General features: G+C 40.8%; 1 protein-coding gene across 1 annotated transcript; it reads right to left on the reverse strand.

The window, feature by feature from the left end:
- Positions 1–642: 642 nt before the first annotated feature.
- LOC148346435 (disintegrin and metalloproteinase domain-containing protein 17-like) lies at positions 643–26,406 on the reverse strand. The gene is made up of 17 exons (XM_088324690.1): positions 26,156–26,406; positions 20,702–20,831; positions 20,497–20,627; positions 20,340–20,428; positions 17,268–17,448; positions 17,067–17,197; positions 14,259–14,345; positions 14,081–14,191; positions 10,212–10,469; positions 9,989–10,141; positions 6,905–7,104; positions 5,384–5,487; positions 3,857–3,991; positions 1,995–2,125; positions 1,662–1,829; positions 1,529–1,585; positions 643–1,396 (listed from the first exon to the last, which is right to left on the reverse strand). Exons 1-17 carry the CDS (start codon positions 26,220–26,222, stop codon positions 1,118–1,120), a joined length of 2,412 nt encoding a protein of 803 aa, XP_088180816.1. The 5' UTR covers positions 26,223–26,406; the 3' UTR covers positions 643–1,117.
- Between the last annotated feature and the right edge of the window lie 1,303 nt (positions 26,407–27,709).

Below are 27,709 nucleotides of genomic sequence, written 5' to 3' on the forward strand. Positions count from 1 at the left end.
TTACAATAAGTTAGAATTTCAACAACTAGAATGTCAAATAAAAAATTGGCTCTAAAACAGGAATGCCCACGGATTGACTAATGTTATGACAAGAGCTAATCACTTCCACTTTAACGTGCTTTTATGCTCTCGCAATCACAACACGCTTGATTGATTAACTAATGTTGTGATAAGAGCCAATTCATCAGTCTCCTCCTGAACATGCCTCTCTAAAACAAGTTAATTACACTTTTTACGCTATCAATCACAAACACGCCTTTCTATCACTGACATAAACATGTCAGGACAAGTTAGTTGAGTTGCCTTTTTAAAGTTATTTGCTCCTGCTTCAATTATCGGACTACTACTACCATCGGACACAGCCTAATGTGATGTCACAGTTTTTGGTCTGAGAAAAACAAACCCGATGGTTAGTCAGCTGCCGCCACACTAAAATACTCAGCCGACACTACTTAAAGTACAGAACATTGAGTCGGAGACCCCTGGAGTAGATGCAAACAACTACATGTCAACGAGTCATGCTTACAGCTCCACTACATGCTAAGGTGTCATGCTAATGGCTAAATGCCAGAGCCCAGCCCCAACTTTCAGAATTGCCACAGTAATTCTCTTGTTGTATTAATAGTATTCATAATATAATGCGAAAATTTGGCCTTTGTGCAAATGAAAATCCCCAAATTGTGAAATTAAATAAGAACTTCGACACCGAATAATGAAGCCATTTCATAAATTTTACATTTTTTATTTCCCTGATGACAGGTGAGGCACAGCCTCCCCTAACTGCACGTCACTGGAACAATTTCTGAAAAATAGACTCCACCTCCACAGCAGGTGTGCACACCACAATGAGCCAGCAGCAGAGAGGTTGCGGGTTCGATTCCCTGCACCTCTAAGTTAATGTCCAAGTGTCCTTGGGCAAGACATCTAACCCCTAATGCCCCCGATAAGCAGGTAGCCGCCTTGCATGGTTGTGTGTATGGGTAAGTGTGAAGCACATTGTAAACCGCTCCGGGTAGTCCTAAATGACCTGAAAAGCGCTTTATAAATGCAGCCCACTACAGCACCAACCTGGATTCTGATTGGCGGATAGAGTTCGGAAAGCCGGGTCGAGCCGCGGTCAACATAGCGTCTCCTTGTTGCCGGCGCGTCGTTGACGTCGCATTTTGGGCGCCGCCGTTAAATTCTGCTCCGTCAGGTCCTCGAAGGAACGCGCCGTGGATCTGTGAGGGCGCCCGAAAGCCGCCTGCAGCGCCGCCTCATCCAGGCGGGCGCCCTCGACGATGGTGGCCATCCGGGGACTGTCCGGTGGGCGGGGGCTAGGCGCCTGCGAGAAGGCGTGCGGGGGTTTGAGGATCCGGACCGAAGCAGACTCCAAGGTGCTCAGGAGTTCGGTGTTCTGAGTGGAAAACGGATACGGGCCATCAGGCAGGGGTTTGGGTTGGCATTTGAAACGGTCCTTTTCTTACTTTCACCATTTTCACCCTAGTATCTAAGAACCGCAAGCACGTAAGAATCGTTGATCACTCACGCTGGGGTAGAAAAGAGACTTGGTGGTCTGCTCAAACTGCTGGTCCATCTTTTTGTCCTGGGACCCAGAACCAAACAAGTTATGAGCTGTGTGGTGATCACCATGACACGGGAGATGTTTGACATCCGCTCACCACGCAGTGTACGAGTACGCTGAAGGGAATCCAGAAGAGGAGCGAGAAGGCCACCACGGAACCCACCAAGTTATCAGCCAGGAACGTAGCAAACGTGTTGATGTCCAGTTTGTCGATGAAGTCCCACAATCGCTCCACCACGTCCTGGACTTGCTTCATGCATTTCCCCTGTAGGGGGAGTAAGTTACGTGACCCGGCGCTTCATACACTTCATATTCGTCAACCTACTGCCACCCGGTCTTGATGCATTGTACTGTACTGTCGCGGTTTTCACCTGCCGCAAGTCACATGACCCGGCGGGCGGACACGCCCGCTTCCCGGCGAACAACTCACCGCGCCGTCGCAGAAGCCGACCGTGCAGGGTTTGCCTTTACGCAGGAACAGGAAGTGGTCCTCGTCGTCTCGGTAGGGAGCGCAGAGACCGTTGCCGTAGCGACAGCAAACCTTACAGGAAGTGCTGGTTTCTGGGACAAGTGAGGAGAAGACAATTGGATGAGGAGGACTGATCCTGCCATAGAGAAATGAATGGATAAATATGTCATATACATAAATGAACACAAATGCAATGTATTCATATATTTATGCCGTTTGTCATTTATTTCGGCTTTTATTTTGTCGCGTTTTTCAAGTAGTTTGTAAACTTGGTGGTATATTTTGACATCCATATTTGTGTATTTCGTTGTAGTATATAGTTGTGTATTTAGCGGTGCATTTCGTCATGTATTTTGTTGTGTATTTTTTCTTGCTTTTGTCATATTTGTCATGTATTATTTTGTCATTTGTCATGTATTTTGTCGTATATTTTGTGATGCAACTTGAAATGTATTTCGTTGTCGTGTATTTTGTCATTCCACCTGGCCACATGCTCATTGTAATTTGTCGCGTGTTTAGTTGTGTATTTTGTTGTGACCTTTGTCGTACATTTTCTCATTTATTTTGTCATTTGGCGTGTATTTTGACATTTGTTTTGTCATGTGTGCGGCACAGCGGGCAGTGGTTAACGCGTGTGCGGCACAGTTCTGAGGTCATGAGATCGAACCTTCCTGTGTGGAGTTTGCATGTTCTCCCCGTGCTTGCGTGGTTTTCCTCCCACATTCCAAAAACATGCATGTCAGGCGAATTGGCTGGTCCAAAATTGTCCCTAGGTGTGAATGAGCGAGTGAGTTGTCTGTCCCCGTGTGCCCTGCGACTGGCTGGCAACCAGTTTAGGTTGTCCCCTGCCCACTGCCCAAAGATGGCTGGGATGGGCTCCAGCACCCCCAGGACCCCTACTGAGGATAAGTGATGCAGATAACGGATGGATGGATTTTGTCATGTATTATGTTGTATATTTTCTCATTTGTTTTGTCATGTATTGTGTCATTTATTTTGTCCTGTAAGTTGTGTATTTTGACGTTTGTTATGTATTTTGTCATTTATTTTATAGCATATTTTGTCATGTATTTTGATATATTTTGTTGTTGTGACATTTTGTCATTTGTTGTGTGTTATGTCATTTATTTTGTCCTGTACGTTTTGTGTATTTTGACATCTGTTATGTATTTTATTGTATATTTTGTTGTATAATTTGTCGTTCATTTTGTCATTTATTTTATCGTGTAATTTTGTGTATTTTGACATTTGTATTTTGTCGTATATTTTTTTGTTGTTTTGTTGTACCATATATTGTCATGTATTTTGATATATATTTTGTTGTGTACTTTGTTTTGTATTTTGTCATTTGTTATGTATTTTGTTCTTCGTTTCGTTTTATAATAAGTCTATTTCTTCACAACAACGTGTTATTCAAATGAGAAGGTGGCCCACTTGCCTGAGCTTTTTACTCATTGCGTGATCAGTGTGAAACAAAAATCAGCGACTCCACCCATCAACCAATAGGTGAAAAGCTGAGCCAGTTTGACCCGCCCCCTCATTTGAATAACATTTTACTATGACAAAATACACGGAAAAATAAACACCAGGAACAATAAATGACAAAAGGCATGAATCAATGAAGACATTGCATTTGTGTTATTCATCCGTTCGTTATCTGCACCGGTTATCCTCAGTAGGGTCTCGGGACATTTGTGATATATATTTACATATGTGATTTCATGACATGTTTATTTATTCAAACGAAATATATTAGGAGGTATACATTTATTTATTTCTAATTGAGAGGGTTTCAAACCAGCGCGAAATGCGGCGACGTTTACCGTTGCAAGCGCAGGGTTCCAACTTGAGGACGGCGAGACAGAAGGGGACGCAGGAGCCGTCCTGACACTCTCCGCTGTCCAAACATGAAGTTTGGTCCGGTGCGTTTTCTGGAGGTGGACATTCTTCACTCGTGCCTGAGGACCCAAATATTGGGAGGAGAACATCAGCTAGCAACATATTAGAACCTGGTTTTCCTCATTTTGTAAGACCCTAGGCAAGAGCAGAGGACTATTTACATATTATTGACTAAAAAATGTGGCCAAGGGGCCGATCATATGTGAATAAATATACATGCAGATATCTACATGGTATATATTGATATTTGTTTTTAGTTTTGTCAAATTGGTTTAAAAACGCTTAAAATAAAAGCAAAATAATATATAAGGACACTGTTTTAAGCGCTCGATTTGATATTTACGTTTGTGGTATGGGTGTAGTATTCCTATTGTAGAATTTTTGTAGTATTTCCCAGGTAAAATATTTGTAGCATGTCTAGTGTTTTTTAAGTATTTCTAAAGTTGAATTTTTGTAGAATATCTGTAGTATTTTTGTAGTGGTACTCTTGTTGTAATATTTCTGTAGTAGTATTTTTGTATTAATAGTTATAGTGTACCGGCATTTTTGTAGAATTCCATAGAAGTATTTTTACAGTATTTCTATGGTAGTATTTTTGAAGTATTTCTGGAGTATTCCCCTAATAGCATTTTTGTAATATATCTCTAATATAATTTTTGTAGTATTACTGTATTGTGGTTGTATTTTTGTAGTATTTCGGTTACAATATTTCTGTAGTGGTATTTTTTGGTATTTCTGTAGTAATATTTTTGTAATATAATGGTAATTTTGTAGTATTTACTTAGAACTATTTTTGAAGTATTTCCATAGTCATAATTTTGTAGTATTCGCATGCTGGTATTTTTGTAATATTTTTATCGTATTTCCTAAGCAGTATTTTTGTAATATTTTTTTCTATCATATTGTAGTGGTATTTTTGCAGTATATCTGTTGTAATATTTTTTTGTATTTTAGTATTACTGGCAGAGTATTTTTGTAGTATTTCTATATCATTTTTTCTTTTCAGAATAAAAGCAAAATAATATATATGTCCCTGTTTTCAAGCACTAAATTTAATATTTAGTTTTGTAATCATATTGTCGTATTTTTGTAGTTTTTGAATAGTATCAATTTGTCGTAGACACACAAAGGGAGAATGGGGACCGAGTTACCGCCAAAAGAAACATTATTTACAAGTTGTACTTCATGTACTATTTATATTGTCACTGTATTTGACCATTCGCTTGGTGGGCCGATGCATGAGGCCCACGGGCCGTAGTTTACCCACCTCTGACCTAAGGTATAAAATGTCGTGTTAAAATGCACACTAATGTTGTCGCTTCATATCAATTTCTACATCTAAAAAACAAGATCCTTAAACCTGTGTCGCCGGTTTCATGTCACCAGGTTTTAAAGACTAGAGATAGACAAAATCATGGCCGTGCGGGCACACGGGCACACTTGTCACTAACCAGTGCAGTAGGAGCGCCCTTTGCACGTGGCATCGATGGGCTCCTGGCAAACCTCGCCCGCCGCTTCCAGTTGGCACTTCCTGCAGCACGGGCTGTTCCGGTCACTGTACGCACATAAGAACTAACATTAAAGCACATGTGCCCGCCTAGGGTTTTAATCCGGCCCGCCAGACATCACTGAGAGAAGCGAGAGAGAGAAATGAGCTGCGGTTTTAAATATGTCCGCCAGGTGTCGCCAAAGCCCGGTGGGACTTGTAACGAAACTAAAGCTCTCTCTTTCGATCTCTCTCTGTTTGTCTGTTTCTCTTTTTTTATTATTTCAGTCCTTCTGTCTTTTTTTAATCTTTTTTTCTTACTTTCTCACTTTTTCTTTCCATTTCTTTCACTCTCTCGCTTTCCCTTTCTTTTTCACACTCACTCTTTTTCTCTCCATCTCTCTTTGACTCTCTCCCTTTCACTTCTAATTGTTCTTTGTTCCTTTCTCTTCCTCTCTTTTTTCTATATTATGCTCTCTATACATCTCCCCTTTTTTCTCTTTCCTTCTCTTTCTCTGTCTCTCTATTTTTCTCTTTTATTATTTCAGTCCTATCTTTTTTTCTTTCTTACCTTTCTCTTTCTTTAAGACAAGACTCAAAGAAGCGCAAGAGAAAAACAAGCTGCAGGTTGAAATATGTCAACTTGATGTTGCCAAAGCCAGGTGCCTCTCACAAAGACACTGTACTTGTATTTATTTCTCGCTCTCCCTCTCTCTCTTTTCCACCCCTTTTCTCCCACTCTGTCTCTGTCTCATTCACTTTCTATGCCTCTCTTTTTCTCTTCCTTTTCTCTCTTTTCTCTTTCTCTCTTCCTACCCTTCGTGCTTTCTTTTCTCTTTTCCCTCCTTATGTCTTTCTATTTCTCTTTGGATTTCTTTCTTCCGCTCCCTTTCTTTTCCCCCTCTCTCCCGACTTCTCTTTTTATCTCTTTTGTTTCTCACGCTCTCTCCCTCTTTATCTTTCTTTGTCCCGCCCTCTCTCCTTTTCCCTCTCTTTCTCTTATTTCTTTATCTCTTTTTCTTTCTCTTTAATCTACTAGTCCGGCTCCCGACAGAATGTTTGTTCTATCGTGTGGCCCCCTGAGTTAAAATGAGTTTGACACCCCTGATCTAAGGGATTAACAACCATTTTCAAACTGAGAGACTACTTTTTTGTTACGGATTAGCACATTGGCTACCATTAACAATATGCATTTCTAAAGCAGGTCATGTTATTACTATGACGTTACTATGTTACTATCATGGTATGACCAGGTTGCAATTATTAGAAGTAGGGTTGAAATAGAGGTAGATCGAATAGAAATAAAATTTGCTAGATAATCATAATGACCCTTTAATGGTGAGCTATTTTCAGATTGGCTCTGTTTGTGTTTTTCGGAGAACGCCATCTTGGTGACCCCTGATGTATGTGATGCTAGCATACAATTACATGAGCCACTAGCAGCATGCTAACTTTAGCAACAACAATTAGGCAGTGCGCTATTTACCTGCACCTGGCTCCCGGTCTAAGGCGGCACTCGGCGGTGCAGCAAGGGTCGGTGGTTATGTGGAGCAGGCCCGGATCGCATTCCTCCCCGGGTTCTACCCGAGAATTCCCGCACACGTTGATTGTACGTTCCTTGAAGCACAGCGGCGCCTTGGAGCGGAGACGCTTCACGATGGAACGCTTTGAGCACTTGGAGAACATCTACACATGTAAACAAAAATTACGTTAACGTTTTCCTGGTCATTCAGGTTAGCACAAGAACCTAGTGGTGTAATTTGGACTAAATCGAGACTCGGGCTTGATCAAACATGGACTGGTTATCAAATGAACAGTAGTGATAATTCCGGACTACAGAGCGCACCTGATTAAAGGGCCCGTGCTCAAATTTAAGAATGAAACTCAATTTTGCAGGCTTGAACAACCATAAAAAGAAACTACCGTAAATTCCGGACTATAAGGCGCACCTGATTAAAAGCCGCACCCACCGCATTTCGGGAGGACAAACCGACTTAGTACATACACAAGCTGCACCGGTATATTAGCCGCATGCGCCCACATTAAATAATGGATGTTTTTAGAGTGAACTGTTCTGTTGACGGAGGAATTTGTATAAGTTTATTGTCATATATTCTTAATCAATCGTCCACTATCTATTATTAGTCAATTCATGATACATTTCGAAGTCAATAAGCCAAGACGATTGATCCCAGTCAAGGAACTGAGTCAAGGTCCTAGCAAAAGGGCCAAGAAGCTTTCAGCGCTATTGCATCATACACGGTGATACTGCAATACCAGACCGATACATGAAGTGAACAGAGCAAGCTACTTATCATTTGATGCAGACCTGCAGAGTCGGGGTGCCCGTTGAAAGTAATTCAAGGAAAAAAAGGGTATATTTCCAAAGGTAAGGGTGGGAAAAATATATATCCACTATTGTCTCCTGCGTTCACAATCACTCACCTTTACCCGTCCCCGGTTCCCATCAGCCCGCGTTTGCTCCGCCCCTTCTTTCTTATTCGCTCGTGAAAATCAGCATAAGTGTCTCAAATAAATACATTACAAAAATACACAGTTGCGAATACATATTATACATGGTTACACATATTTACAAAGAAAGACGGTACACCGAGAGAGTTTTCAAAGCTTTAATAATAATATTATGACTTTCATCCCAAACCGTGCCTTTGAAAGGTACCAACACGCTACTATGAACACGCACGCAACGTATCAAACGTATCCGTTAAAGAAGCATACCGTAATTGTTAAATTCACGGCATACCGTCCTTATCTTCCTCTCTATAACTATCGCTATAAAAGGCGTCTCTTCGCCATCTGAAAGAACCTTTGTCATATAGACATTTTATGCATAATCTAAGGACTTGAAGTCATCCTCGTCATAAGCGGCAGTTAGAAAAATTACATAAATTGGCCGCTTCACCGGATAAGCCGCAGGGCTGAACATTTGGGAAAATAGTAGCGGCTTATAGTCCGGAATTTACGGTAATTCACATCAATTTCTTACATTTTAACCCTGTGCACAATTTGGGCCAACCAGGTGGGGACTTTGGCATGGACACCTTTAGCTGCAAGACATCTCCCTCCACACACCAGACGCCGTTTTCAGTTCTGCTGTTAACATCACGTGTTTTTGGATCGCGGGACCATTCAAGATGGCAAAACATGACTCGACTTGATTATTGTCCCCTGTTTGACACATTTCTTTATCATTAACACTCTTGGAACCCGTTATATCAGCAAAAAAGGCAGTAAAACACACTAGATCACAATGAAATGAGGGGTGGTCCCTCTCAAACACAATCGGGACAAGCCGATGGACTGAGCAGGAAGAGATCGTGCAAGGGGGAGAGGATGAGGATACGCCCCCCCCTTATTTCATGTTTGTTCATGCAGATACTATATATTATTTTGTAAATGTAATGTTTTTATCTGGGTTATCAGGGGTCAGAAAGCATTAGCTAATTACCATACATTTCTATACCCCGCCATATAGCAATTTCACTTTACAACCCCCACTTAAGAACTGATTAATGTTGTATCCTGGGGGACTACTATAGGGATTTTTACATTTTGCCTAGTGCTAAAGTGACTTTAATGTACTCTCCTTTGATGTGGAGCTCAAGGTCATAGAACAGATGTGCCAAACTCATGGCCCGCGGACCAAATGTGGCCCACTACATCCTTTTAGCCAATGCTGAGAGAAGCACAAGAGAAATGTGACCTACAATGATTAGCCTAGCAGTTTTAAATATTTTCACTAGATGTCAAAAGTCAGGCACTGATCGCAAAGAACCCACTTTAGCTGTACTTGCTGACTACCATTAATAAACCAGAGAACATTGGGTAAACCCACCCCCATGTTATAGTGTTTGCTGTTTTTGTCACTTTCCAGTCTGCATGAGTTTCTCTGACTTAAACAAACCATAGTGGAAATTAATTGAATTGTTTTTTTTCCTTTTTAAACAAAAAAAAACATTAATTTTTCTACATCAGCTGTGATATGGACATACGAAGAGTCACAGATCCAGAGCGTCTGTGATGCGTAAAAAAACAAAACAGTTGCTAAACACTACCAGAGATTAAATCTCAGTGAAGGCAAATATATTGAGTAAAAATAAGCCTAAATAGATTTATAATAAAAAAATTTATCCCTAAATCAATATACACGGCGGCGCAGTGGTTAGCGCGTGTGCGGCACAGTTCTAAGGTCTTGGGAACCTCCTGTGTGGGTTCAAATCCAGCTACCGGACTTCCTGTGCGGAGTTTGTATGTTCTCCCTGTGCTTGCGTGGGTTTCCTCCGGGCACTCCGGTTTCCTCCCACGTTCCAAAGACATGCATTTATGAGAGACCGACAACTCACTCGCTCATTCACACCTAGGGACAATTTGGACTGGCCAATTAACCTGACATGCATGGAGTGCCTGGAGAAAACCCACGCAAACACAGGGAGAATATGCAAACTCCATACAGGAGGTTCGATCTCATGACCTCAGAACTGTGCCGCACAGGCGCTGACCACTGCGCCACCGTGCTGCCCCATCCCAGTCATAGAAGGTCAAACTTCACCTTGTTGTTTAAGTGGTCCCCGCTAACGGCGATGGGGTACATGACGTACTTCCCACCCTGATCCTCTCGGGGGGCACAATAGGGTATGTTGTCCGGGTCGTGCTCCGCCCCGAAGTTGTGACCGAGCTCGTGAGTGGTCACCAAGTCGGCTTCCTGCGCGGACAGGAGAGAGTTCGGTTACAAACGTGACGCGCCGCGTGCTAGCGATCCGGGTTGAGGCCACCTTGGTAAGGATGGTCTTGCCGTAGTTTTTGGTGCTGGTGAGGCCGGTGTTGAGGTAGATGATGCGTCCTCGGTCCGCCAGCGCGTCCATGTTGGCGGTGCCTGCCGGGCAGCCTTTGGAGCACAGGCCGCCGGGGACCTCGGCCTTGACGGGCGCCACGTACGCCAGGCCTAGCGTGCCCTCGTCGAAATCCTGGTAGGTGAACAAGTGCGCCAGGCACACGTTGGCCGCCTTCTCCGACACGTCCACGCTGAACTGCTGTGAGACGCACACGAGAGCACGCTTTAAATCAGCTAATAGAGTGTTTCTTGTTTTTTCATCTTCGGGGCCCCATTAACGTTCAGAATGTCAAGGATGTCAGAATGTCAACTAAAATGTAGCCTAAGTTGACGATATAAAAGGGTTCTCATCAAAGTGTCTTGATTAAAAATCATTATTTGTGGCCGTAGAGCACACGTGTCGAACTCCCGGCCCGCGGGCCACATCCGGCCCGCCGTGTAATCATATCCGGCCCGCAAGACCATTTTACATTATTGTTATTAATGGCCCGTCAATATGAACAACGCCGTCTCATCCCTGGACATCATATTCTGACGTTTTAGTCACTGTACCTATTCCTTCATACATGACGTATACTATACTACAGTGGTTCTCCACCATAATCCGTTCCAGAACCCTGTTCGAAAAGCGATTTGTCCGAACACAGAAATCATTTTTCCCCATTACAAATAATGTTAATCATTTTAATCCATTCCAACACCCTGAATGTTTACCTTTGTATACCTTTAAGACACAAATAACATAAATGTAACCCAGGCTAATCGTACGTTAGATTACGCTAACATGAACGTGTAAAAATAAAAAAAAAGGATAAAGAAAAGAATTATGGATAGGGTTTTGTACCTTTGTGGTGGTCAGCAAAAGGCGCAGATGGACGGTGAGAGGGATGGAGGAGGAAGGAAAATGATTGTTTGGAAGGAGAGTCCCCTTCCATAAAAACTTCGGGGAGCTCTTCTGTCTGAGGGGTGCTCACACGTTCAAATCTTTTTGCTACGGATGACTGGCTACAGGATGTTCATTTCTCTTAAAATATCTAGCCAATGACAATTGCTTCTGCCTTCTTTTTAGCACTTTTCGGAAGTGGTTCGTGACAGTGTCATTAAAGTCATGATGACTGTGGTGGCTGCAGCTTCCTCGGTGTGGTGAAATTCCTTAACTCGGCCCATTTGCTACACATTTGTTTAATCTCGGTTGTCCCCTAGTGTATTGGAGGTGCAATTGCACCTGAGAAAATTAAAAGGAGTAAAAAAAGGTGATGTGAAACATCCACCCCGGCGTTCGAACTCCGATTTTTTGACCGGACAGCGAAGCAAAAATTTCTCGAAATTTTTGGTCGGACTCAGATTTGTTCGAACTGAGAGGCGTTCGAAAACCGAGGTTCCACTGAATATACCGGGGAATGGGAACCTATGGCTCGCGAGCCAGATATGGCTCTTTCTATGAGTACCTATGGCTCAGAGACAAATTGAATTGCATGCAAATTTTCTCCATCTCGTTCAAAACTTGAGTCATTAATCCTGTTCAGATTCACGCAAAGCCAAACCAAAGCTGGAATACCAAGCAGTACTTTTCAGAATATATAGGGCAAGTTTTTCACTACAATTTACAGTTAAGGTGTCACACCAAAAAAAAAAAACAAAAAAAAACTGTACAACACTAAAGAATCTTTTATATAAAAGTTCACTATATAATCTGTGTTCAGTGTTCCGATACTTTTTGATGAATCCACGGAACAAATTGTAAATACGCCAAAACACCGGAAGAGAACTTAAAGTTATTTGATTGGGTGAGTGGGAGGGATGGGTGGAGCTATGCAAAAAGTGCAAGCACTCCCTCCCATCTCTCGCCCTACTCCGTCTGCGCCAAAGGTAAGCACATCAGGCTCCCTGTTCTCAGTATGTTGTGACGTTTTTACAAAATCATTTGTGTAGCATTTTCATATTTCTACTTTTGACAGGAGATATATTAAGGAGAGCAAAATCTTTTGGGATATTTACGTTTTTTTTAATGTATACATTGACATAGGAGCAAAGGAATTTGAATGTTATTGTAATGTTAAGTTGTTTAAGTTCTAAGTTGTATAATTTAACAAGATATTTTTATTTACAGCAAAATAATAAATACTGTATAAATGGTTTAAGGTTTAAATTGAATATTTTTGTCTGTTTTTATTCATATTTATGTTCCAAAAACATTCAGTTTAAGTGTGTTCAATAAATGTTTATCCTGGTTGGCCCGCGACCTTAAGTGTGTTTTGAATTTGCCCCTTGTGCAATTGAGTTTGACATCCCTGCCGTAGAGGGAGTAAATTAAGCATTTTTGTTTAATGTTTGATCTTGGACTAAAAGAAAAAAAATCTCTTTACAAAAACAGATCATTTTTCTAATTTTACCTTAAAGGGACACTGTCTAATAATTGACCACTAGATGTCACTGTATTGTGTAGTGCAACCGAAAGCGGCTGCTACGGAGATAAAGGAAGAATACAAAAAAGAGAGATTCATAGTGACTAAACCACACCATTTGCTTCTCATTTTTCGCCTAGTCTTTCACAAGGTTTTTGGTAGTACCTCTTATCATCAAGAGTTAAGTGCCTTATAAGATTTAAGTATGGTATTGGTTTTCATCATGGCATCATAAAGATGCGAATATGCCACTGGCTGAACTCCCTCCCACAATGCCTTTCTCTCTCTTTGTTTAGTCCAGAATCTTGAGTTTTTCGTAAAGACTGCGAGGTACTGCAATACAATTCTGTATTTTCCGTACTGTGTTTATTAGCTATGAGTCTATAAGATTACCAGTAATGCTAAAAGGAGAAGCAAAAACATGCCAACCATGGACGCAAAGTCACACACACCGTAACCAATCGACCATCAGGACTATTATTACGCAAGAGAAGGAAATTAAAGCCAAGAAATCTTTTAAAGGAGATGACAATCTTCGCAATTGGACGTTTGAAAATGAGTTTTAATTTTAATTAGCCAAGTCTTCCCCCTTCTGCATCCACCCAGTACTCCACTGTACCCGCTCAAGTCACATAACACCAAAACGTAATACAATTTAATTTGTCCTTTACATGTATAATGATTTATATTGTTTGAACATTCAAACATATAGCATGGTCTATGAAGGATGTCTGATCCACGCATCGGCCCGGTATTGCAGTACCTCCGGGAACGGTGCATTTGCAATGATCGTAGCAAGGCTATAGGGCTAGGACCTTAGCTTGGCCTTTAGGCTGAGAGTAAGTGTCCCGGCTCCTAGGCTTTGTAGCGTATTAAGAACTGACCGATAACGGATAATGGATAATGAATAACGAAGATAGATCAATAACCCTTAAAAACCCCATTCGAACATATAAAGTAGTATTTACTATAATTATTTAATATGTATGTACAATTTTAATGATTTTACCCAGGGTACTGTTGGTTTAGAAAGTATAACAGACTTAACAGGTTTCGATGCTACAATTTCACGTTGCTATTCCCACCTCAGAACGAATCAATGCCGTATCCCGGGATCTACTGTACTTAATGAGCAAAATTTTATTATTTTGTTTATTCTAGGAAAACCTTTTACTTTGAGAGATAATTATTCTAATTTTTCAACCTGATTTGGAAGAATATTCCACAGTTAATCTACTGTTCACCTTGACAGAACAGACACCGGACATGACAAAAACAGTCCGAATTTTGTGAATAGTTTTAGGTTGTCAGTAACTAAATGGCCAATTTCCTGCAGCATGCCAAACAAGGCACACAGAATTAGAGACACAGAGTTGATGGGCCGCTTTGGTGCATTCCGTTTTACCTCCAGGAGTTTTTTGACATCCCATACGTCCCGACCGGGCACGGGACTTCCAGCCATGTTGAAGTGAGAGCCTCCCGGCGGTACTGCAGTCGGCGTTTTCTTGATGATGATCTGCAGCACGCACAAAAACAAAGTCAACCGCATGCCACCGACAATGCTGCTATCTTGAACTGAGAACCTGGTGAATTTGAACACCATAGCCCGAGAAGTCCTCATCCCACGACGTGTTTCTGTAGATGTCATCCACGCGGTCCATCAGCTCGATCTAGAAAACCATTAGGATGTAAGTCAGTAGATTTAAATGCAAGAAATTGTAAGATTATGGCCAGGAAATGATGTTTTGCAAAAAGGGTGCCGTTGTCGAATATCTGTGTTTTCACGCAATCGGCAAAGTCCATCCATCAGTTATCTGCACTGCTTATCCTCAGTAGGGTCGCGGGGGTGCTGGAGTCTATCCCAGCTATCTTCGGGCAGTGGGCAGGGGACACCCTGAACTGGTTGCCAGCCAGTCCCAAGTCCCAAGGCACACAGTGACAGACAACTGACTCGCTCATTCACACCGGGGGACAACTTATACCGGCCAATCGACCTGAAATGCAGGTTTTGGAATGTGGGAGGAAACCCGAGTGCTCGAAAGAAACCCAGGCAAGAATGGGGAGAACATGCAAACTCCACACTGGAAGGTTTTATCCAATGACCTCAGAACAGTGCCGCGGACGCGCTAACCTCTCAGCCGCCGTGCTGCCTCAATCAGAAAAGTATTGTATGCAATTACAATATCTTGTAGGATGTCAAGTGCCGTGCGAAAAGCATGAAACAAAACTATTTTTCCCACTTTCAAATCCTTTTTTTTCTCTATTTCTTATCTGTTTTTCAGACTTTATTATGTCAAGGAGTAGAATAATGACTGACGGTAAACACCATAGAAACGGGTTGAACAGTTGTCACTAGTCTTGTAAACAGATGGTGTGAATAAAAAATTCTGGTGCAGTGCTATCATATAAAATGAATCTTTTGTCGTTTAAATTAGTGGCTAATTATGATACAGCCATTTACTATGAAAAGGAAAGGAATGCTCATTTGGGCGGCAGGAGGTAGAGCAGTCGTCTTGGGACCAAAAAGGTCGCAGGTTCGATCCCCAGGCTCCTTCGAGTTAAATGTCGAAGTGTCCTTGGGCAATCCACTGAACCCATAATCCCCAGATATGCAGGTAGGCGTCTTGCATGGCTAACTTCGTTATTGGTGTGTAAGTGTGTGTGTGAATGAGTAAAGCACTTTGGAGGTCCTCAGTGACTGGTTTACGTGCTATATAAATGTAGTCCATTTACCATTGTTCCTTGGCTATAGTGTTTTAGTACTGCCATCTCCTAGACACTTGCAGTTACATCAGCTTTAATCTGTAACTTATTTTTTTAGGGATATCCTTGTCTAAGAACCACTTTAGACTCAAAAAAATCACGCTATCAACCCTGTAAGACCCATCGTTGTAAAATTACAACATCATGAATTTTTCCAAAAAGCGGTAAAAAAAAAAGTTGTTGTCGACTTTTTTCACATCAACACAATCTTTGCGTGCTATTGTTTGGACTAAAAATGATTCTCGGTGCAACATTTGTGTTTAAACCAAGGCCACAGGTGTAGAACTTTCACAATCTGCAACACTTTTGAAACTATTATTTGTGTTATCTACTGTAACAAGCAATCAATCATTCAAGTCTTGTTTTTTAATGAGGTTTAACCCTCATGTTATGTTAGGAATTGGCACCACTAACCGTTGTTAGCAGGTCAATTTTGACTTGAGGTCTAACTCAGTCCTGACTACCAAAAAGAAAGGAGTATCACTTAATATAGTTAATAAAACATCCCAAGCAGATAATATGCATCCATAACTATATGTTTAATTTGATTTATAGCCTCTGAGTCAGTTGTTCAATTTTATAACCTTGAAACGGGTCACTGGAGACCCTAACAAAACATAAGAGATGAATGTTTGAACCTTTCTGAATAAAACTCACCGAAAGAATATTCTGCTACCCTATGACCCAATTCTTTTCATCCATTCTGTATATAATTTTCAATGTTTGCAGAGTTCATACATATTTTGAGTGGCCAAATTCAAGCACTTTTTAAGGACTTTCAATGCCAATTTTTCAATTTCTCCAGTAACATTTAAAGAAGAAATCAGGCGTGAATCATGTATTTAGCAGAGTCACAAATTATCTGCGATCTACGTATGCAGTTTTTAATCTTGCGTGTGCAATTATTACCACACATTATTCTTAGATATTGAATAAAATTGCGAATGTATTTGTCAATCTGAACAATACATGTGTAAATATTTTTGAGACAGATTGTAGCTTACACTTTCAGTTGCAGGAAGTTCTTTCTATTACAATTTACCACTGCGAAAAGCGACCTTACTTTTTTGCATGGCCCATGATAAATGTCCATAATTGATACGTAATAAATTGGCATGGAGAGGGATGGGTGCCACCAGGCTGTACTTGCCCAAGCCACACCACAGGAAATGGTGCCCCTAAAACCCTAGTGGTTAATCGATCGAACCAACCAGCCAATCCTTGCACTAATACACATTTCACAGGTAGATTGTTAAGGTGTAACAATCTACCTGTCCTTTTGGGAGCGCCCCGTACGGGGAACGACACCTTATGAGACCGCCATACAAACTAATGCCAGTGTCCGTTAACCACAAGGGTTGAAGAAATGCAATGACAAAGCAGAGCCACCAGGGAGCAGTGTCAGCATCATGTTTAAGCAAACTTGTCGAGAAGCATGGCACCAATTTCTAGCATTTACAAGCACTTCACCCAAAATTCAAGCACTTTTCATCCCTTAAAACACAACATTAAAATTCAGGCATTTTAACTGATTCAAGCACCTGTACGAATCCTGTGTTTGGCAGCTCTGCTGTTCACAATTCGACGATTGACTATTCAATGAGTCCTTATCCATACGGTCACCTCACCAAGTAGTTGAGCGTAGTGCTCTCGTCACGGCGTCCCATGTTCGTAAAGAAGCGATGGTCCGCCACAAGCAGAAGCGTACACGTGTTTTGATTGTGAGGGTGCAGGTCACGACGCTTACGCCATGCCTTATCTGTTGATAATAGCAAAACAAATTTGGTAAGCTTGCCCAAACCGCATTTGTGGCGCAGATCCTGTCGCACCTTCTTCTTCATCGGTGGCATCCTGAGCAGCGTATTGAATGCCATCGGGGAGAAGGTGGCTGGGGTCGGAATTGACGTAGCCGCAGACAGACGGGCGATGCGGTCGGCTGAGGTTTCGGATGTGGTCGGAACGGTAGACCAGCAGACGGCCGTCGGAGGGCTGCGTGAACCTCCACAGAGGCTGCGGCCAAAACAGGAACATAAGTTCAGAAAGACTTTTCGAAAACACATTCATTAAAAATACCATCATTACATATTCTTTCATATAAAACACACAAGTCAACTCATGGCCTGCCACATCATTATATGAGGCAAGCTAGCAGTGTTCATTCTAAGCTGTGCGCATGCGCAATTGCGCACTGGCCAGACCTTTTCCACGAGCTAAATTGAATAGCAAATTCGGCCAAAATTACAGTGCATGCGGGTAAAAGCGGGTTGGAGTTCAGTTTTAAACATGGTATTTTGAAGTCAAAGTCAGCACGAAATTAAGTAAAGTAAGGGTGCATGTGAGCTCGAGTTCTTGTGCCAGGGGGCGGGGAGGTTGATTGACTACACCTCATTCTTTATCACTAAGAGGTGAAAATATATAGAGACAATTATTGTTTACTTTAATTATTGCCCGCACAGTTAGACTGCGTAGCTACATGACCTATTTTACCTGCGTGACTACTCAATGTTCCCCTGATAGTTTCCGTTTCTTTTTCGGGTAGCAGCTCTTTCAGCTCCGGTCACTTAACCTGCTCTTCAGAATTCTTTCTGTTGCTTTTCTGGGCAGAACAATGCTCCATCTCACACAGCAAAACGGGTAAAGAATTTCCTTGAAGGTGAAAACATTGGCCTAGTGGCATGGCCTGCCCAGAGTCCTGATTTCAACCCAACAAAGAACCTCCTGAAAATCCTTGGGGACAAAGTTATGGGCAAGAAACCCACTACAATCACCCAACTGTGGAGGAGGCTGGAAGAAGAATGAACCAAAATCACACTAGAGCAGTGTGAGAAACTAGTGCCATACTGTGGCCGCAGAATGCTGAAGTCATTCACAGCAGATGCCTGTACACTTCTTATCAGTTGCTGACTGTAGCAATCTCCAGAATCTTTTTCCATGCCAAAGTCATTGTTGTTCTCTAATTTTGATCAGTGTGTTCTCTAATATTGCTGAGTGTGTTTTCTGAAAAATATGTTGTTGTGACATGCCTTTAGTCATTTTGTGAACAAAGTTCTTGCAGCACCTTAGTATAGACACAATGAAATGTTATTTAACCATATGATGCAGAGGGGGTAATCCAGTATTTGCTATCGGGGCTCTCTGCGGCTGAAGTGTTGCATGGCACAGCAACTCGCTCCTTGTTGTGCTGTGGACTTATTGTTCAGTGTCAGGTTGGGAAGAGGGAAGGGGAATGAATGTTAGGTGATTGTGAGTGTGTTCTTGACTCTAGCCACCTCCCACCAGAGGGATATGGCTTTGGTGTATATACACACATGAGTGAGAGCGAGAGAGACCGCGAGAGAGTGAGAGATGGATAGACAGACAGACAACTATGAAACAGTGAAGAAATTATTCCATTTTTTTTAAATTTGTAATTTTGATCTCTAGTGTATGCACCCCTGCTTTATCAGCACCTATGTAAACGAGTTTTTCAAAAGCAAGTGAAATTCCCTGCAAAAAAAGAAACTGCCTGAGTCCAAAAATTGAGGAAAAAGTTTTGTTTTTGAATAAAAATGAACAAGCACTTAATTTCACCTCCTTATTTCATATTTTCATCGTTGCGTAAGTACAAACACTGTATAGACAAAGTAACACAGAACAATTAATGTAAAAAAACCTTAAATATATATATTTTATGTATTTGGAGCACGATTTACACCCCACATTTCATTGCATACACGAAGCCTGTTTTGCATGTTTCTGCCCACATGATATCATAGCCAAGGAACTGAACCATCATGAAGCCCCTACTAGTGTTCCCTCTAAGCTGCGCGCATGCGCAATTGCGCACTGCTCGCACATTCTCAGCGCACAAGAAAATCTAGCCAGCGCACAAAAATGAGGAAGCGACTTAAGTCAAAGTTACAGTGCATGAAGGTAAAAAGACACGGGTTCCCCTGACGTTGTGTCCTAAATGCGGTATTTTGAAGTCGAGTCGAAGTAGAACAAACTTGAGTAAAGTTAGTAGAGAACCGGCTTCTTCGGGTCGGCTCACGAAAAGGAACCGGCTTTTTCGGGTCCTAAACGGCTCTTCAGGTTGTTTTTGCTTCTTTAGTCCCAACATGACCAAATATTATGTAAAACTATGCACAAAATGACTTAAAAGAAGGGGTGAATAGAACAAAAAAGAAAAAAATACCAAAATGAAAAAGTAGTGAAAAGCTGAGAAAAAGAGTAACAAAAGGAAGAGAAAAAAAGAAAAGAAATGTAGGAAAAAAGTAAATAGAGAACAAAAGGAAAAAGTAACAAAAAAGTAGAAAAAAACACGGAAAAAAGAAGAAAAAGTTTGTGTTGCATTCAAATAATTTCCAATTATATCAAGTGAATCTTGTTGCCAACATTGTACTTCCACTAAAAAATGTGATTAAGTACAGTTCTGTATCTTACAACCGACTAAATAAGCCCCAAAAAATGTTAATATTATGCGACAAAATATATCAGGAAAAAAAAAAGAAATGGATATCTTGTGAAAGAATTGTAAGAACAAACGACGTTTGTAGGCCGTACCACCTTTGCAATAGTAAAGGAGTCAATTCATTCAAAAGAGAAAAATAATTTTGCATTGCCGGAAACTCAGCAAAATGTAACTTGATGTCAAGTTTTGGACATGTTTGATAATGACTTAATTGCCACACTTGGGATTATGGTTGCTCACTGTTGTTTCAAGCGTTGCTCACCGACTTTGTGTGAACGCTCAGACCCGTGCAAAATTACAGGGAACATTGGCACCTACGTGTGTGTGTGAAGCATTTCCCTGGAGGGCTTTGCTGCTTTATGGGCCTTCATTTTGCCATCACTAGAATCTCCTATAATCCCAGATGTAACAATTAATCGAAAAAACACAGGGAACTGTGACCAACTTTCACCTCTATGTTAAACTCTGCCTCCTGTGTGAGGATACGTGCTGTGAAGTCGTGATCATCCATGTGAGCTTGAACGCGCGAGTTTTCTTCTCCTGCAGATACGAAAAAAAGCGTCGTAAGAAGGTCAGACCGCACCCTAGTGGTGATCAACGGGAGTCACCGATAACGTGTCCGGTGAAAAAGGCGTGGCGGTCCACGCGCAGGTTTCGCTGGCCGTCGTCGTCCACTACCCATGCGGAAAAGTCTTCGGTGAAGATGTGCTCGTTGGTCCTCAGGTACAGACGAAAGTGTCTGAAACGGTTATGTCACCGTTTTCAAAATCGCCCGTCGGATAATCGACAAAATCCACCGACGTGATTGTGAACCTTTGCAGTGCGCGGAAGCTGATTTCTTTCTCCACGTGAGTGGTAAGCAGGTCTCGGCGGCGGACGGAGTGCGCGTGAACGCTGGATGGTGAAAGGACGTCAAAGTCGTCCAACATGGCGCTGAGAGACGCTGAGGACGACAAGGAATGAATCATTTACTCTTAAGAGTTTTCCTTAAGCCACTTTCAGATTTCCGTCCCTTTCTGGAGATTATAAAGAGAATAAACAGAAGACACAACATTTGCTGGAAAGCTCTCACTTCGAAAGTTAGACTACTAAAATGGTAATCAACTAAAAGTAACTGTTTATTATGACCCTCAAAATAATAATGAATTTTGAACTTGACAGGAAAACAGGAGAGGACCAAATGCTCAAATTGGAAATTCCAACCTTTTCTAAAAGCCTGTTCCTGAGTCCTTTTCTTTTTTATCGAATCTCCTAGTTTACGAAAGCAGATCTGCCCTAAAAGGTGTGGAAATCAAATAACAGCTTTGTGATTGGCCAATCGTGACAATGGTAGAGCGCTAGTCTTGGGATCAAGGGATCCCAGTTCGAATCCCGGCTCGTCCGTGTTACATGTCGAAGTGTCCTTGGGTAAGACACTGAACCCCTAATATACCCCCAATAAGCAGGTTAGCGTCTTACATGGCTGCAAAGCCGCTATTGGGAAATGTGGAGCACATTGTAAAGTGCTTTGGGAAGTCATTGACTTGAAAAGCGCTAAATAAATGCAGATCATTTCATTTCATTCACTTACCAGTCAAAACAACAAACTGCAATCATATGCAATCTACTTTGCAGGTGTCCAATAATTAAAACAGAATAAACATAGACATGATCTTTTTGGGCTAATTTACAGGCTTGAGGCCTCGTTGCTGTCATGCACTTTCTGGACAAATTTCAACATATTACCGATTGTTTTCTTTTATTGATGTTCACTATGTTCTGTGTACTGTTACCCAATGCTAAATCTATTCCACACTGGTCATTCTGGAAAGGGAATTACCACTCGTGAGGCCCCATTCTCAAGGTTTCTTGTTATCCTCATGCTGAGGTTTTTGAGTTTTTCCTTGCCCGCATGTTGGTTAAAGATCAGGGGATGGTGTAGTTGTAACCTGCGCAGTCCTTTGAGACATTTTGTGATTAAGGGTTATATAAATAAATGTGACTTGACTTGACTAGACATTTACATTACAAGTGAAAGATTTTGTGCATTTGACTACGTTTTTGATCCTGATCATGTCTACTCTACCGTCCCGGCTTTCGACCTTTTTTTGTCCTCGACCACGTCTACTCTCCTCTCCTGGCTTACAACTCGTTTCCAACCCCGACCACGTTTTTGCTCTCCTGTCCCGGCTACTGACACCACCATCGCTTGCCACGGAAGTCCCACTTCCGCGTTCAGAGCGACCTGCCCAGCGATCACCGGAGCGTGGGTGCAACCTTTCCTTTTTTCCAACAAAACTGAGAGAAACGTAACGCAAGTGGGTCTTGTCTCCGTTTTGGTCCTGACAATTAGTCTCTACTGAATATTGTCATTTAGGAACACAAATTGCTAAGCTTTGAGGGACTGATTCAGATTATTCTGCCAGTGATAGACAATGCACAATGCTTTTGAGCCATTCATGTAATAAAAAAAAAAAAAAAAAAAAAAAAGAGTCAAAATAAGATTAATTTTCCTGCTTTGACTCAATCCATCCATTATCCTCAGTAGGGTCGCGGGGGTGCTGGAGCCCAACCCAGCTATCCTCGGGCAGTGGGCAGGGGACACCCTGAACTGGTTGCCAGCCAGTTGCAAGGCACACAGAGACGACTCACTCGCTTATCCACACCTAGGGACAATTTGGTTAGGCCAATTAACCTGACATGCATGTTTTTAGAATGTGGGAAGAAACGGGAGTACCCAGGGGAAACCCACGTAAGCACGGGAAGAACATGCAAACTCTGCAAAGGAAGCCTGGTAGCTGGATTTGATCCCATGACCTCAGAACTCTGCCACGGACGTGCTAACCATCTATATCCATCCATCAATCCATCCATTATCTGCACCGCTTATTCTCAGTAGGGTCGCGGGGGTGCTGGAGCCCATCCCAGCTGCCCGGATGAAACCCACCCAGGTACGGGGAGAACATGCAGACTCCACACACGGAGGCTGGACTTGGAACACTCAACCTCCGCACCGTGGGGCTGCGCGCTAACCACCCATCTGCTGTGCCGCCCCCTGCTTTCACTCATTTTTTTTTTAATTTGCCCTCCATTTTGCTATCTCTTTCGAACCGTTCCTGGGCTCAATATGCTTACCAGACTGACCCCGTCCTCCACTCAGCGAACAAAAACACTCATAATATCAATCAATCAAGCAATTAACCAAAAGTTAGTGAGAGGACAATTTTATTTTATTGTATTTTCCGCTCAAGTTTGAGACCCTGGCAGCCCACCAGGCTTTTTATATGGTATGGGAAACACTGAAGTTATTTCTTTCTTGTTACATGGACTTTTTTCATTTGGGATATTCTTATTGAATAGAGCATAGACTTAATTCATAAGTTAATGAAATACTATTAAGCTATTTACTCTATGCTACAGTTTATATATTGCTTTCTTGCTCTACTTATCAAATGACGAATAAATGTGAGTTTGTTTATTTGTAAATTTGAGAGTACCTCACCAGACACCGACTCACCAGACGTTACTGGGATTCACATTTCAAAGTACTGTATTTATCCTCTGCAAAGAAAAACTGTGTAGTTCGGATTTGCCCTGCTTTAATATAATTGGATGCTGCGATCAGGCAGGATGTAAATGTGTTGGCGTTTATGCTGCCCCCTTGTGGCCATGGAGTGCGGAAAGCACTGATTGAATGAACAAGCGTGACATGTACAGTATTTTAATGAATCTTTATTTGACAAAAAAATATATAACTCTTCAGAGAGTCCTTTTTTTGCAAGTGCTAGAACCAGTTTTTCATGACCTTAATTTAAAAAAAAGCATATTTGGTCAAATTTTTGTAAAGGAATGTGGGAAATTTCAAAGGCTTCTTCACAAGCACCGCTAGATCCTGACATTTTTTTCACATGACACTGCATTTTTCTTTCTAATTTATTGAACCTTAATTACGTTAGCCATCAGCAAATTTATCAAAAGACAGGGTTGGGTAGGGTTACGTTAACTGGATTACTTTCAATTACTTTTGGATTACTCCAATACCAAATATGCTAATAAAAGACAAAAGAAACTACCGTATTTTCCACACTATAAGGCGCACCTAAAAGCCTTGATTTTTTTTTAAAAGCTGACCATGCGCCTTATAATACAGTGTGCCTTATATATGGATCAATATTAAGTCGCAAAGTCTAGCAACTAATGCAGCAGCCGCCGACTAGATTTTTCCTCGTAGGCGATGTGGTCCGCGGTGTATGCTGGGATTTATTTACCGGCGTTTCATTGGCTAACCAATGTGTCAATCATCATTTAAATCGATCACTATTGGCTAAAGTTATTCGGAGGTAAAGGGGGCGGATCCTTTTTATCATTTACAGGCTCGTATAGGCTAAGGGGCAAAACAAAGCCTGCAATTAGCCGAAAAAAATGAATGTGAATAGCATGTTAGGTCGAACTACGGCGGGGGAGGAAACAGTATTTTATTATTCTGTACAGTATTTGTAAATATTTTACTCTCCTGGATTTACTACACTCACGGATATAAGAGGACCATGGTTGCACATTATTATTAAACACGACGACTTCGGTGAGCTACTCCGGCTATATATTTTCCCAGTATCTTGTTTCAAACTGAACTCGATGTTTCTGTGATAAGCGGTGCACATAATGGATGGAATGGAGTGTTTATTTTTAAATTAAACTCAATTCCAAGTGTTTATTGTCATATGCACAGTAAAGTTGCGAGCAAAAAAGAAAATAGAAACTAAGGAACGGTTGGCATTTCTTGAATCCCAAGACTTTAACTTTCCGAATGATATTCGGAACGATGCATTTGAGTGACATCGTACGGACACCGCATCCACACGTGTCTACAACACGTATTTGCTTCTTTGCAAGCTTTGGGAATGTTAAGGGGGTAATCAGTTTGACTGAACTATCTGACTGTTTTGTCGACGTTCATTGTAGCGCCTTATAATCCGGTGCGTCTTATGCATGTCAAATATAGGACCAAAAACTATTTTTTCGGGGTGCGCCCTATAACCCGGTGCGCCTTATAGTGCGGAAAATACGGTAAACATGAATAACATGACTACATTTTGTGCAGGATTGGGGAGCAACAGAATACACGGAACGGCAAAAATGATGTTGGCAAGCTGTTTGGATTTATTTTCATTTTGTTTCTGTCGTATTTTATGTTAGTTTTGCCAGAGATCAAAGAGATCAAAGCCAGGAGAGAAAGCTTACCACGTGTTGTGAGTCATCATTTTAATCATATTTAGTTTCTTTTGTCTTTTATTAGCATATTTGGTATTGGAGTAATCCAAAAGTAATTCAAAGTAATCCAGTTAAAGTAACCCTACCCAACCCAGTCAAAAGAGTATTAAAATACTGTTACATTTAAATAATGCCTGCAGTTACATATACACTTTCATAAAGCTACATAAAACAATGTTTTGTTCTTTTAAAAGGGATTGTGTGTATTATTTAAACACTAAATTTCAATTGCGATTGAGTACCAAAAGTACAAAGAGGAATACAAACTACGACTCAAAGTGACCAAAACTTACCATTTTCTTTTCATATTCTTAGTCAGGCGTTTTGAAGTTTGTGAGTACTTGTAGAAACACGAGCGCGGACAATTATGTACAATAAGTGTAAATATTTCGGCCTTATCCTTACATGATGGTTCATGTATTGCTGCTTTTCATTGAAACGATTTTTTAAACGAATTAAGAGTTTTTACCACAAGGGGGTGCTGAATAATACACACTGCCCCTTTAAAGCCCTATTGTGTAATATTTGGCCTCTAGATGGCACTGCTGCCAAATGCGAACAAAAACCTGTGCCACAGCAAGCATCAACACGGAAGACAAACACGGCGGCAACTTAATTCCACATATGTAAAAATTCTAATTTCTTGACCTATGATTTTTTTATTAAAATTAACATTGGTACGATAATTTATGTATTGTAGTGTAGTATTTAAATCGATGTTTGTTTGTTTTTCACAGAATGTGCAGCCCTTAGAGACTCCTTGTGATTAGGGGTTGTACAAATAAACATGACTTAACTTGACTTGAATGAGTTTTTTTGTACCACTAGGAGGCACTAAATATTACACACTGTCCCTTTAAAGCAAATATAAATAATGTTGATTGTGTTAAGAGCATAAAGTGTTTGTTTCTAACTCATATATAAAAGGTTAAACATTTCCAGCTCGATAGAAAACAAAAAATAAACTTTGAATGTATTTAAAAAAAACAAAATCGTAATAATTAAAAAAAAACTTACACAGCTCCGGGTCTTGTGAATACGTTGAGGCTTGCGCGAAGGCAAAAAGAAGTAACAGCAGCAACATGTTGCGTTTGTAGTTGACGTCACAAAATGTTAAAAGTTATTGTTTGGGTGTTGAAAATAAGATTTAAGGCTACATTTCAAGTACTTATTGTTCCGGTCGAGTTGGACTCTTCAGACATTTACAAGAGGGGAGGAAAGAAGAATGAAGTTGACAAAACCAGGAAGACGCGCAGCTGTGCCGTCAAGTTACAAATAGGCAGGGTCGTAAACCAAAACGATTATGTGCGGCTTCACTATAAAATAATATCTGAGAAGAAGAAAACTGTATCACTCAAAAGAAACACATCATTGGCAATTGAACCATTTAATGTAAATTTCATTTTTTAAAATTTAACAATTAGTTTGGTTTCATTGATTATTTTTTTGAGAAGGTTGCTGATAACTTTTATTTTGAAACACAGTTTCACAATAGTATTTTTGGGTGTTTTGACGTCGTTGGATAAAAATAACTAAAAACTGTGAAAGACTTAAAAATGATATTCATTTCATTAAATAGTCGGGTTTAAATGCAAACTTTTAAAGTGATATCCGAGAAAAACAAAAACAGTTTTTTTACATTTAAAACAAAAACAACGTGGTCGTCCATGTGTGTTGGCGACATCTGGAGCCCATCATCTATTTATAACCAGGGTTGGGTAGGGTTACTTTAACTGGATTACTTTCAATTACTTTTGGATTACTCCAATAGCAATTATGCTAATAAAAGACAAAAGAAACTAAATATGAATAAAATGATGACTCACAACACGTGGTAAAATTTCTCTCCTGGCTTTGATCTCTTTGATCTCCAGCAAAACGAACATAAAATGCGACAGAAACAAAATGAAAAGAAATCCTAACAGCTTGCCAACATCATTTTTGCCGTTCCATGTGTTCCGTTACTCCCCAAGCCTGCACAAAATTGAGTCATTTTATTCATATTTAGTTTATTTTGTCTTTTATTCGCATATTTGGTATTGGAGTAATCCAAAAGTCATTGAAAGTAATCCAGTTAAAGTAACCCTACCCAACCCTGTTTATAACTCTGAGCTCATATAAATCCGCTTTTAGCTGAAAACAAAGCCTGCAACAAAAGTCGCAATAACAGAGAAATATTCATTCTTTATTGAAATGAAATGAAATGAAATGTGTCTTAGTTTTATCACCCAAAAATATAAATGTCAAGTTCAACTCAATTTTTAATTGTAGAGGCCTACTTGTACAAGTTTCTTTATCCCAATGAAAAGCTTGTATTTAGTATTTTTGTATGCCTTGGGTATTTTGTATTGAATTGTTTTCAGATAATTTAATTAAATTGTGTTTCAAAGTAACAACATTTTTAAAAAACTGTGGCGACATTTGGACAGAACACTGCCATTGTGCTACTGTTTTGTGTGTGTAGTGTGTAATATTGTCAGGGTTGGGTAGAGTTACTTTAACTGCATTACTTTCAATTACTTTTGGATTACTCCAATACCAAATATGCTAATAAAAGACAAAAGAAACTTA

This window comes from Urocampus carinirostris, chromosome 20 (assembly GCF_059441175.1).
Source record: "Urocampus carinirostris isolate Australia breed hairy pipefish chromosome 20, RoL_Ucar_1.0, whole genome shotgun sequence".
Taxonomy (NCBI): domain Eukaryota; kingdom Metazoa; phylum Chordata; class Actinopteri; order Syngnathiformes; family Syngnathidae; genus Urocampus; species Urocampus carinirostris.

What these genes read in the sequence shown, in the direction of transcription:
- LOC148346435 (XM_088324690.1), bottom strand. Translation starts at nt 26,222, where the DNA reads ATGTTGCTGCTGTTACTTCTTTTTGCCTTCGCGCAAGCCTCAACGTAT. An exon ending in TTTCACCGGACACGTTATCG is followed by an intron (nt 20,429 to 20,496) that starts GTGACTCCCGTT and finishes TCGTATCTGCAG; the next exon opens with GAGAAGAAAACTCGCGCGTT. An exon ending in GGGACCACTTAAACAACAAG is followed by an intron (nt 7,105 to 9,988) that starts GTGAAGTTTGAC and finishes TTACATGTGTAG; the next exon opens with ATGTTCTCCAAGTGCTCAAA.